Source organism: Rhinolophus hipposideros (genome assembly GCF_964194185.1).
Source record: "Rhinolophus hipposideros genome assembly, chromosome: 16".
NCBI classification, from domain to species: Eukaryota; Metazoa; Chordata; class Mammalia; order Chiroptera; family Rhinolophidae; genus Rhinolophus; species Rhinolophus hipposideros.
Genome location: NC_138062.1, coordinates 4,719,149 through 4,732,610, shown reverse-complemented (window position 1 = coordinate 4,732,610; position 13,462 = coordinate 4,719,149). Strand labels below are relative to the sequence as shown.

The 13,462-nt window shown below is 37.5% G+C and overlaps 1 protein-coding gene across 2 annotated transcripts in view; it reads left to right on the top strand.

The window, feature by feature from the left end:
• The window catches only part of TRPC3 (transient receptor potential cation channel subfamily C member 3), a gene marked incomplete at its 5' end in the record, with an annotated part of 60,587 nt that overhangs the window by 43,355 nt on the left and 3,770 nt on the right, over nt 1-13,462 (top strand). Inside the window, 4 exons of one of the 2 annotated variants that reach the window (XM_081076431.1) lie at nt 927-1,122; nt 2,406-2,615; nt 3,872-3,919; nt 5,627-5,710. In XM_081076431.1, coding sequence (XP_080932557.1) covers nt 927-1,122; nt 2,406-2,615; nt 3,872-3,919; nt 5,627-5,710 — 538 coding nt within the window. The remainder of the gene's footprint in view (nt 1-926; nt 1,123-2,405; nt 2,616-3,871; nt 3,920-5,626; nt 5,711-13,462) is intronic. The other variant, XM_081076432.1, reaches the window with a different exon arrangement.

Here is a 13,462-nt window from a genome sequence, read left to right as displayed (position 1 = left end):
AAGAAGATGATATAAATTAAGGGAAAAGAAGAAGAATCTTTCATTCTGTTGCTTCCTCTTCGTTTCCACCAAGCGTAACTGTTAGCTAGGTAATATATTTTTGTGGCAAAAATTCATTTGCAGTGGTGAAAAGCCTGTGCCCCCTCCTCACCCATGGGTCCCAGGCTCCTAGTGTTCCTTAGTTTCCAGGGGCCAGGGTTTCTTTGGCTACACTTTCAGAGATAGCTCTTTGCATAAACAAGAATATGAGTACTGGTATGCCCCACTTTTTTATTCAAATGGTAGAATATTTTACCTTTTCCATGTCATGTTTTTTTTTCTCTTAAGCCTATATCTCAGCTCTCATTTTATAGAAACACGTGAAGATAGATCTGTCATTGTCCCAAGTGGCTGCATAGCTTCCCATCATATGGATGTCCAGAATTATTTTCCCACTCCCCTATTGATGGATATTTGGGTTGTTTTCATTCTTTCCTGCTGCCATGCTACAAGGAATATGTTTGTGCCTACTATTTTGACGTGGGTATAAAATTTTAATTCCGACCTTGTTCTATTCCAGAAAACCTGATTTAAATTTCTAAACCACCTACCAAATCAAACCCCAAACTTCCATCCTTTTAGGAGAAAGGAGTGGGTATTATGGCATGGCTTCAGCTTTCCCCTGCTGAGTTCAGAGAATTTTCACGTGATGGAACGGTACAGAAAGGCTAGGCATTAGCACGATTTAACCGTTGAGGTCCTGAAAACTTGAGAGCATAATTTCTATTAAATATGATGATAAAACAATGCTACTTGGGGTTTATGATGATGATTTTTTATGATGGCATATTACAGCTGTACAGTATTCAGACCCTGACTTGTTTTCACTTTTGACATTTTACTCAAGAAAACTGTTCATTTACTTACTGTGTACCTTCTTTCGACAGTGTAGAAGAAAGTTTCAAGACTTTGTTTTGGTCCATATTTGGGTTGTCGGAAGTGACTTCCGTCGTGCTCAAATACGATCACAAGTTCATAGAGAACATTGGCTACGTTCTATATGGAATCTACAATGTAACTATGGTGGTCGTTTTACTCAACATGCTCATTGCTATGATTAACAGCTCATACCAAGAAATTGAGGTAAACCTGTCTCCTCCCCACGGGGTCTGCCCTTGCCATCCCATCCTCAGTAGTGTAGCATATCTGCTTCTGTGCCCTGTGGGGGAGCTCCGCCCATGGAGACAGAGAGGCTTATGCCAGGCAGAGGGAGCTGGGCCTTCTTCTGTGTTTTCCATCTGGACAGATAAGCGTGCACCTTCCAGTGTCTTCTAGGAGCGCAGCAGCCGTGCCCATGAATTTATCATTGCTCCGGGTGTATTTCAGAAGTCCTGAAATTAGTGGCTAGAACAAGTATGGGCTGTAGGGATAGTGTTCACTCCTCGGTTAGCCAGCAACCACCTGAAAGATCCAGGTAGAGGGATGACTAGGTGTCTGGAAAGCATGGATGATGCTTTTAACCAGTCAGAATTTTTGGAATGCTGGAAATCACTTTGTGCTTTGGATCAGGCAGGGTTGGCACCTTCCTTCATCATTGTACATATGTTTCCTCATATCCTCCAGTTTAGTATTCAGTTTTAGTGTTTCACTGTTTGTTAAGTCCGCAAAGTCTCTGTGTATGTTTTAGAAACACATAAGATAGTGTTCTCGAAGCAGAGGTTAAGTCCTCCATAAGTGAAAACTCTGCACACCTGCTTGGGTGTGGCAGTGGCCATCTAGGAAGTAGAAAATGAGTGAGCCAACTTCCTTTGCCTGCGAACCCCTCCTCTCCATTTCTTCTCTCCATTCTTTCTCCCAGTAAGGATGGGCAGCACTGAGGATAAAAAGAAAGATAAGACAGGAATGGGCCACTGAGGGCTTTTTGTAATGTCAGACACAGAAATTCCAAAGTGCATTCACCTGAGTACTGTTTTTTCCCTTTGCCCTTGGGGTATGTATGCTGTATCTACAGCCTGGCTTGGATGGCTCTAGTTAAGGAGGGAGGGTGAGTACAAAGTGGGGAACTCTTGTTGAATATGCAGACTTGGCTGGTTGGGGAGAGAGGAATTCATCTTTTCATCCGTGACCCTGAATTTTTCTTGTGTGTTTACTTTGTTTTTGGATGGTAGGCAGGAAATTCTGGTTAAATTTCAGTGGGTATAGACAGAAGCATATGGGAGAGAAATTTTTTTAAAACTGAGCATTATAAAAGTGGTACTCGGACTATTATATAGGCCAATAGAGATTATATGCAGACAAATGTATATGTCACTTATCTATTTCAAATGCATAAGTTTTAGGTTCATTGTAAGAACCTACTGGAATCAATTACTAAAATATTTAGTTTTTAAAATGAGTTGTTATTTCTTTTCTGTTTTGTGACACAGGATGACAGTGATGTAGAATGGAAGTTTGCTCGTTCAAAACTTTGGTTATCTTACTTTGATGACGGAAAAACATTACCTCCACCCTTCAGTCTAGTTCCTAGTCCAAAGTCATTCGTTTATTTCATCATGCGGCTCATTAACTTTTCCAAATGCAGAAGGAGAAGGCTACCGAAGAACATAGAAATGGGAATGGGGAACTCCAAGTCCAGGGTAGGTCTCGGAAACTTAACCACGACCTTAAGCTAAATGGTCTGTCTGTCTCCTTGTCTTTTGATGTTTGTTCAGTGTTTTTTATGTTAGAAGATATTGAAAGTTATTGTCCATTCCATAGCCTTTCATAGACTAATACTTAATATCTTCATTACGTCTTAAAAAGTCACTTAGTCTATGTCTTGCCTTTGGTCAGAATTTCATGTAAACTACCAGATTAAAAACAAACAAAAACTTCCTTAACTTGTTAAGAGTAAACAGAAAAGTTATTGTTAGAAACCACTTGGGGTTTTTTGTGTGTGTTCCATGCTTCACACCTGTTACTCTGTAGCTAAATAATTTTAATCTCACATTTTCCTCTTGGTTTTATGTGTAATTCACCACTACCATATTCTTCTTATTTGTAGAAACCCTTTATTGGGCTAAATACTCTTTTCTTCCTTCAATATCATAAAATGGATACAGAACTCAGAGTATCCTCAAATAGTAACCATAAATACCCCCTTTATAAATAACCAAGAATGCTTTGTCCTTAAGTTGTCCCGGTTGAGTCAAACTTATGAACAAAGATGAGTTTCATGATAACATCTGATTATCATGAACTTAACTTTCAGGGATAGAATTGGTACAGGCGACAGAAGTATATGGGCAGAACCTCAAATGTCAGCGATCGAGGCAGATAGGAGCAAATATGTGAGGTTAAAATAGAATTTTTGCCTAAAGTTGGGGAAACAGTCTATAGCTTCTTGGAGCCACAAGATAGCAATGTTATCTCCATAAAGTACAGGCCTTCCTGAGCAGAGCTAGATATTTTTTCTCAGTTGAAGCTGGAAAAAAGACTGGATTCATACAATTTCATTTCTCACTTTTTAAAATACATGTGCCTTTCCAAGACTTGTAATACCTGACATCTCATTCTTTAACAAGGTGGCCTTTTAAACCTTTTTTTATTTGACCTAGATGTGGGCTCTTAAGGCTATTAGGTTGCAAGGCAGTGATTGGCCATGATTTAAAATAATACCTCTATGTACCCAGTGAGAAGCAGTCTATGTAAGGAAGAGAGCCTCGATTTAGACCTGGGTTTGAATTCTGGTGCTTATGGCTTATTAGCAAGTACCATGGATAAATGATTTCATCACTCTGAGCCTTCATTGTCTCATCTGAAAGGGAAAACTTCGTAGGGTTCTTGAGAGGATGATGTGAGATGTCTTAAAGTTCCAGCCTCAACAAATATCAGTGCCCTTCCTCATTCACAGTTTACAAAGTGCTTTGCTGTACATTTGAACCTCATGCAACACTGTGAGGTAGGTATGACTATTATTCCCATTTTATAGATAAGACTACTGAAGCTGTTATAGTAACTCACTTATGCAAGCTCACGGGGGCTAGCCAGTGCGGGGTAGGTGTTTTCATCAGATGCCTTGGCTGCGCTCTGGCTTGGTTCCTGCCACACTTCCTCCCCACGGGCTGCACCTTCAGCTGCAGGGTTTCTTAAAGGCGCCGGGCTCTGATTGTCACCTTGGGCAACTCCTGCTACTGCTGACATTGACTTTGTTTCTCTGCGCGGATTTATTAACTGAGGCTCTTTCTTTCAAAAGAAAGCCTCTCAGGCATGGGAACCACAGCTCTTGCACTTTGCACCTTAATGTTATCTTTCTGTGGGTAACTGACTTCATTCCTGATGTTGTCATCATGTAGAAGGGGGATATACGAACAGTCAGGTTGCAGAGAGGGCATTCAGGTGGCCCGGGACTACCTAGATCCTGTAAGGGAAATGTGGCTTGTGTTCAGGGACGTGAAGGGAGCAGAAGGGCTCCTGCCTGGATTGCACCATTAGCAGGAAGAAGGCTTTTCTCAAAGAGGTTGCTGCAAGTGGAAGGAAGGCTGGGCTCTGATCTCCCAGGAGCCAAGCTCCTTGGCTTTCCTCAGTCTCTAATATCTGGTTAGAAACTGCCATTTTGATTTTATTTTTTTAAATCGTGTGTGGAGCTGTTTAAATCTCTTTAATGTTACTCGTATTCACAGATACTCTCTGTGAACTGAATTTAATAAAAAATTGGAGAAGTTGTATGTTTCTGTTTTTCTTTTTTAGAAGAAAGGAAGGAGCCTCCAGAAATGTTTTGTGCTAACCTACACAGCTAACCTCAGTCAGCGGTCACATACTGACCCCCAGTGGCTCCTGGGAGGGTTCACTTTGTCTGCCAGGGTTTTTCTCCTTTGCACCGTCGTGAGGACCCCAGCACCCACAGCTGCCTGAGTTTTGATGGTGGGGAGGCAGGTGGCGGATGAATACATGTTTTTGGATAGGGGTCCCTGCCTTTGAATCACACCTTATAGATAGCAAATCTTATTGTCCGCGAATAAGAAGCGGGCCCTGCTCACTCTCCCTGAAGAGCAGGCGGTAATCGTGTGCGCCTCTTGCTTCTCCTACTCAAAGTTAAACCTTAAAAAGAAAGAGAAAAGGAAAGATTACCAACATTCTTCAGCCCAGTTCTCTCCAAAGTTGTGAACCTGGCTCAGAAGAAGGTCAAGATACTTGGGAAGACGTGTTATTTGTACAAATATTTTAGGGTTACAAAACACTGAGTGATGATGCCTAAGTGATGCCATCGGAACTTGTAGTGTGTTTCTGTTCAGTGCAGGAGAGGAATGTCGGCCCAGGAGCAGGTAGCATGGCTTCTGAGCTTGGCCTTGTAGGTGCTGTGAATACATTTTGATAAAGTATACAGGGTCCCCAGGAGCAGTTATGTTTACGACTTTGTAAAATATATTTTCAGTGAAGCGGTCCTGTCACAGTACATTGGCCAGCATGTTGATACACGTGAGCGTTGTACTCACAGTAGTTTTTACCTTTGCAAATACATTAAATCACCTATAAAGCTCAATGTCCACAAAATGTTCCACAGAAATAGTGATTCCAGAAATGTTACCAAGGAGATGAAAGTAGATTATGTTTTTGATTTCCAAGTAAATGTATTCTAATTTACTAGGTTAATTGTATTTTTTCCTAGTTAAACCTCTTCACTCAATCTAACTCAAGAGTTTTTGAATCACACAGTTTTAACAGCATTCTCAATCAGCCAACACGTTATCAGGTAAGCATTCATTAGACATATCTCTTTTTTTGTTTGTAATTCTCTCTCTGTGTGTGTGTGTATGTGTGTGTGTGTGTGCGCGTGTGCGTGCGTGCACGTGAATAATGACTAAACTTAGATTCTTCAGATTTATTACGTCTTTCCCCAAAAATAACACCTAGCCAGACAATCAGCTCTAATGCTCTTTTGGAGCAAAAATTAATATAAGACCAGGTCTTATATTACTATAATATAAGACTTATTTTACTATAATATAAGGCCAGGTCTTGTATATGATATTATATAAGACTCAGTCTTTTATTATAGTAAAATAAGACCCGGCCTTATATTAATTTTTGCTCCAAAAGATGCATTAGAGCTGATTGTCTGGCTAGGTCTTATTTTTAGGGACACACGGTTTGAGGATAGAATAGAACAAAGAAAATAGAATGTTACTTGCAGAGAATTTTGTAAATCAGAGTCCAAGTTCTTTGTTTTTCTAGTTGAGGAAGAAGAATTTCTTTGCTGTATTGAAAGCAAAGTGTTGCCACAGTTTCGAAAGGACGTTGTGCAATCACCTGAGCTAGAGAAAGCAGTGGGAGATGTGGTGTATTTGGAAAATAATGCTCTGATACGTTGCCCAGATTGTTCTTTCAGGCAGTCCATTTTTCAATGGATTCTTAGGCTACACTGTTTCATCAGTACTACTTCAAAATATCTTTTGCACTTTGATATTGGATGTGACGTTTGAACACTGTTCTCCAACTCAGAAGAGAGTATAATCCTTTATTTTCCAGTTGGTAGATCATTTTTGACTATAAAATCTTTAGATTTCTAGTGTGTTCAAGATCACAAGAATGAGGATCAAAAAATTTATAATGTGTGGTGATGACAACGAATAGCAATAGTTCTCTTCGTATGACTTTCTTAGAAGCAGCAGATTGTGCAAAATTGCTTGGCACAGTGATTGCCAAAGCTTTACTTTTTAATGGTTATATTATATTCCATTATATGGTTATACTTAATTTATCAGTGTTCTGTTGATGAAAATACACAATATTGTCATACTGCTGTAAGTAACCTTGTATATATGACACTTGAAATGTGCAAATCTATAGCATTGTCTGGTTAAAGTATATGTGCATTCTAATTTTTTAGTTGTTACCAAACTGATTTTGATGGAGTTTGTGCCAATTTACATTCTTAAAATAAATGTATGAGAGTGCCTGTTTCCTCTTTAATTTTCCAACAGTGTGTTACCAAAGGTTTTTATTCTGGCCAGATCTGTGAAAATGGTATCACACTGTAGTTTCACTTTATATTCTTTATAATTAATGAACTTGACCTTTTTTTTATGTTTAGTGTTCTATATGCTTAAAACCCAAAGCATATTTGGCTTTCTTGATGGGCTTTTTGCAATAAACTAAGAGGAATTTTCAGAATTAATTAATTCTTTTAAGAAAATCAGCCCTCAGCCTGTGATAAGAATTCAAATTTTTTACCCCAGTTTGTTGTATGTCTTTTTAATGTTTATGGGTGTTTTTCCCCAACTTTTTGATTTTTGTGTAGCCAACTTTACAGATCTTTATAGCTTCAGGTTTTGGGGCCTAATTAGAAAGATCATTCCCCATAGGAGAATATTTTTAAAATTTTTTACCTATATTTTATTTAGTATTTTCATGGTTTCACTTTTTATATGAAAATATTTGATTCTCATAGAATATATTTTGATGCAATGTGTGAGGTGAGGATCCAAATTTATGTTTTTCCAGATGATTACACAGCTGAGTGTGCGGAGTAATCTATCTTTTCTATTGATTTGAAATACTGCCTTTATCATTTACTAAATTCCTGTTTCTATTTAGATTTATTTATAGGCTTTCCTATGCTGTAGAACCACATTATTTGAATCATAATGATTTAAAACAAAATCAAACAAATAAAATACACACACACATGCATACATCCTTACTTCAAGACTCTTACTTTACATACTTTTTCTGCCTGTTCTTTCTTGTTTATCTTTTTATTTGAACTTACGAGTAACTCAAATAGGTATCTAGAATGTGGGGCTTATACACCATCTGAACAAAGGGAGATTCATTTGTGGAGAGGTGACAGACAAAGGAAAAGAGATTTGGGCTCCTAGGGATGGTAAGTTATGGGAAGGTAAATATCTGGGAAGCTAGTGGGAGCTAAGGATTGCTTTAGGAATGCTGGTTTGTGCAGCCCCATCTCAGTACTTCCTTCCTATCTCCAGTGATGATGCTTATTTTCCCTCCTTCTGATGCGGGAGAGAGGAAGTGGAAAACCTTCACAAAGGGAAGTTTCTGAACTGCTTTTAGGCCGACAGGAGGATGGCACAGAGCTCTTTCTGCGTTTTCTACTTCTTAATCGCCTTCAGCTCAAAATAATTCTTATGCCAAAGTGACATATTCGGAGTGGCATATTCTGCTCCCCTTCACTACCTTTTCAGGGACTATAACCCACATTTGTTTTGGTTTTAGCTCAATGGTTAAACAGAGTCAAAATTCACCACCGGTCTTTTTGCTGTGATTTTCTATTCATCTCGGTCGGCTGAAGTTTGTCTTTACATAGTTTGTTCAAGAATTCACAGGAACTCCCATCCAAGTACTAACCAGGCCCGACCCTGCTTAGCTTCCGAGATCAGACGAGATCAGGCGCGTTCAGGGTGGGATATAAATGATGAACGTCTAAGTATTACCTTGTCTTGTACACCTGAAACTAATAATAAAAAATAATAATAATAATAAAAAAAAAGAATTCACAGGAACTATGTTTTCCGACTTATTTAATGTTCCCAACTGTTTTGTGTTTTCTATATGTCTATATTGACTAGCCGTAAAATTCTTAGATGTGACTTTATTTCTTCATGTATTTGTGAACATTGCTCCAGTGCTCCTAGAATGGAATGTTGATGAGAAAAAGTTTGAGGCCAGCCTGATTGTTTTTCTCATATAGTTGACCTGAGGTTCTGGCTTGAATACCCCAAATTTTCCTTGTTTATCATTGAAATCTAATAACTGGCTATTGATTTTTCTGTAAGTGGATCTGTATGAATTTTTTTCTGGCACACGGTGTAGCCATTCAATCTGTACACTTAAGTCTTCTTTTATTTCTGGGTAATTTTCTTGAATTATATATTGAAATATTATTTCTCTTCCATTATTTGGTATATTCTTTAAAGATACCAATTAGATGCCTGAGGAGAAAAAGACAGATGCCCATCTTCCATAGCTACTATCTTTTCTCTATTCCTTTTGAATTTTTCATCCATTTCTCCTTTTTGGCCCCTTTTTTTCCTGTAGTGTATTTTATTCCTATCTATCTTCATATGTGTTGCTTCTGATTTCATTTCTGTGTTTGTTTTTTTATTCTTGAGATTTTTCCAACTTATATATCACTTCCTTCTTTTGGCACCGTATTTTCTTTAACTTCTTTGTGCTCTTATTTCAAAGACATGATTGTGTTCTTTTTAAATTTTTTTTATTAGTTTCAGGTGCACAAGGCAAAGTAATACTTAGACGTTTATCATTTATATCCCTCACACTGTGAACCCCTGTCCCCCCATCCACTATCCCTCTGAGATTGCAGAGCCATTACATTTCCACTGTCTCTATTCCTAATGCTGTACTCCACTTCTTGTAAGTATATACATACATATATATATATATATATATACATATATATATGCATATATATATGTATATATATATAAAACTATAGTTGGCATTCATTATTGTTCAGCTTCAGGTGTACAGTGCCATGATCAGGCATCTACATCTTCCCTGAGGTGGTCTTCCAAATGGGACAAGTGTCCATTGGATACCCTACAAAATCTTTACAACATTATTGATTACATTCCCCAAATTAATTTTCAAAACCCCATGGCCATCTTGTGGTTACTGACTATTTTCTAATCCCCTCACCTTCCCCCTTATCCCCACCCCATGATTGGTACATATATATATTTTTTAATTTTGTTTTAATAATGGCATTATGTGTTTTTATCCTTGCTTTAACATTTTTCTGATGAGTGTTCTTTATTTGCTATTTGTTTTTATCCTTTTTTCTTAAAATATCTCAGTATAGATCTTCTGTAGATACCCTACTGGGAATATTCAGTTTTGAATGAAGTAAGTTCTTCTTGGACCATCTGCTTTCAGGAGGTTGGAGTGGGACTGGAGAATTCCAGGGCCACAGTCCAGGCAATTAGGAATTTTCCTGTAGGCACGAGATTGTGTGTGTGAGTTCATTTTTTCTTTATTTTTCCTTGTCAAAGAATAGCACTGTAGGACAATTCACAAGGTAGACTCTCCCTCTCCATCTCACTGAGTACTCCTAGCAAATACAGCTTTTCTATATACCTAAGCTTCTGTAGACGCTTATATCAAATGGTCAAGGGAAGTTCTGATCCATGAATGACATTTCCTCACACTCCCAGGTGACCGTTTCTTGTAACCTTTCTGAGAAAGGGTATGGATGTCTCTAAATTTCATTAAAGAAGGAGTTTAGTCATTGGGTTTTTTTTTCTTTTTCTTTTTTTTATTTATTTCTGTTTCTTATTCTCCTTGTTGCTTTTGAGTGATTTAGAAGAAGTATAGAAATTTAGAATTTTTTTTTTTTTTTGGTATATGGTATGAGGTAGAGGAAAGATTTGAACTTTCCTATCGGGATAGTCCATTGTCTCAGCACTGTTTGTTGAATAGTCTATTCTTCAAGCTACTTTTAACTGATACACTTTCCTTTGTACTTTGTCTCTATGGGAATCTGCCGTCACTGTGCCCTAAACTTAATGATGTCCCTGATACGTTCACCCGACGTAGTGAATTGCTCCTGTGAAGCGTCACTGGCGTAGGGACTGTGCTCATTGTTGCACCCCCAGTACCTGCTCCACTACCTTGCACAGAGTTGGCTTTCAGTAAATATTTGGTAAATGGACGAATGAGTCCAGGCTACTAACCACCCAACTGGGAGTCTGTCCTGGGGTCTGGATTCCACAGAGCCCAAAAGGTTTTACCTTTCACTGTGACTGGCAACATGGGTTTTTCTTTTTCTATAGCATAAGCCTCCTCCTTCTCGAGCTGTCATTATTCTCTGAGACACACATTTTGAATCATCCCAGATTCTTCCATTTTACTTGACCTTGGCATCTAATGGGTCCCTTAGGTTCATAATTTATACTTCCTTAAAGCTGAGGTGTATTTCTCACTCTTGCTATATAGTGGCACCCCTTATCCATGCTTTCACTTTCCAAGGTTTCAGTTACCCACTGTCAATTGTGGTCTGAAAATATTAAATGGAAACTTCCAGAAATAAACAATTCATACGTTTAAGTTGTGGGCTGTTCTTAGTAGCATGATGAAATCTCACTCCGTCCCACTGCGTCCAGGCTGGGACATGACTCATCTCTTCATCTAGAGTCTCCACATTCTACACACTCCCTGCCCATTAGTCACTTAGCAGCCACCTTGGTTACCAGACTGACTGTCGTTCTATCACAGTGCTTGTGTTCACATCACCCTGTTTACTTTATAACGGCCCCAATGCACAATAGTAGTGATGCTGGCAATTCGGATACGCCAAAGAGAAGCCGGAAAGTTCTTCCGTTATGTGAAAAGGTAAAAATTCACCACTTAATAATATAATCTCCGCATAATCTCATATGCTGAGATTACTAAAATACACAGTAAAAATTAATTTTCTATTCCTGAAATTCTCTAATTTGTAAGTTACACTTTATCGTAGGTATGTGTGTATAGGAAGAAACATAGTAGACAAAGGGTTTGGTACTACTAGAGGGTTCAAACATTCACTGGGGGTCTTGCAAAATATCTCCCATGGATAAGCGGGGAGTACCATATCTTCATTTTAGTTCAGGCCTTTGTTTCTTTCCTTTGTTACCTTTTGAATGTGATATTTGATGGAGGCACAAGAATATGTATAACACATAATAAATTATGAAGTATAATTACCTGCACACCTATGAAGCCACCTCCCGCCTGAGAATGATAACATTATCTGGCCATTGCCTCTATGTAGGTGCTCCTCCCTAGCCCACACCCTTGCTACCACCTAAGAGGTAATCCTATCCTGAAGTTTGGGTTTCTCATTCTTTTCCTTTGGTTTTCTTTTCAAAGAGAAGATTATTGCATATATAGGTAATCCTAAAAATGCATTATGTAGATTTACTAGTTATTGAGCTTTATAACAATATGTTCATACTTCGTGACATCTGCAACTTGAATTTTTCATTCAACATTTATGCTCCTAAGATTCATCTATTCTGTAGTGTGTGGCTACTGTTCATTAATGTCATTAATTTCATTAGTGAACACAATGACATTATATTGTGTACCATACCATGATTTGTTTGTTCTTCTGTTGATATTTGTTTAGATTGTTTGCAGTTTTTGGGTTTTTTTTGCTATTTTGGACAAGATTGCTATCAACATTGTTGTTTATGTCTCTTGGTCCAAATGTGAGAAGTTTCTCTAGGCGCTGTACCAAGGAGTAGACTTTCTGGGTAAAAGAATGTTCAACTGAAAAAGATAAGGCCAAATTATTTTTCAAAGTGGTCTGTTTATACTCATGCCAGTAAAGTGTAAAAATTCCATTGATCCATATCCTTTCCAACACTTGGCGTTATAAGATTTATTAATATTTTCCTTTTTTAGATGTAAAATTGTATCTCCTTTTCATTATAATTTGTATTTCCCCAACAAAAGACTTTGAGATTGTTTTGTATACTTGTTGACCAAGTATATGGTCAACTTGTTGACCATTCACAGTTCCATTTCTGTAAAATGTCTGTGTTTGCCCATTTTTCTATTGGATTATTTGAGTTTTTCTTACTGAATTAAAGTTCCTCATATATTTTGGATCCAAATTGGTCATCAGTTACAAGTATTTCCAGTATTTTCTCCCAGTTTGTGGCTTGCCTTTTCACTTTCTTTACGGTATCTTCATAAATAGAAGTTTTAATTGTAATGAAGTTGAATTTATTAGTCTTTTCTATTACAATTGTCATTTTTTACCTTGTTCAAAAAACATCTAGCTCTACACTGAATTTATAAATATATTCTCCTATACTTTCCTTTGAAGGATTTAAAATCTTTGTCTTTCACATTTAAGATGCATGTGGAATTAATTTTTGTGTGCATGGTATGAAGTAGGGCTCCAGTGTAATTTTTTCCATATGGATCAACAATTATCCTGTAAGAGCACTTATTTAGATTGAAATATATTCACAATACATATTTCTACAAGAGGAAAATATACAATATAACAAAATATATGATATTAAAAAATAAAATAGAGCACATATAGTAATTAATATATATACCAAATTTAAAGAAAAGGTATTGGAAGGGCAGACATACACTAAAATAACAATAATGATTATCTTTGGATGGTGGGATAATTGATCATTTTGTTTATTTCTTTTGTCCTTCTCTGCATTTTCCAAATTCTCTGTGTTGAACATATAGTCGTATTTTTTTAAACAGTGAGAAATAAGGTAGTGTCTATAGGTGATGATGTAGTGTCAACACACCTTAAAGAAAAATCCTTATTGAAAGAGAAACCATGAATTGAAATCTTCCCACTTAAGTTTTGTAAAAGCTTCTTCCATTCCTGGGGCTGGGGCGATGTTTGCGAATTATGCAGTAAGTGTCAGTAGAAGGTGAAAAAGGGTTAACTTCTGAAACCCAGGTAATTCTTCTATAAATAGTTACATAAAATTGCTCTCCC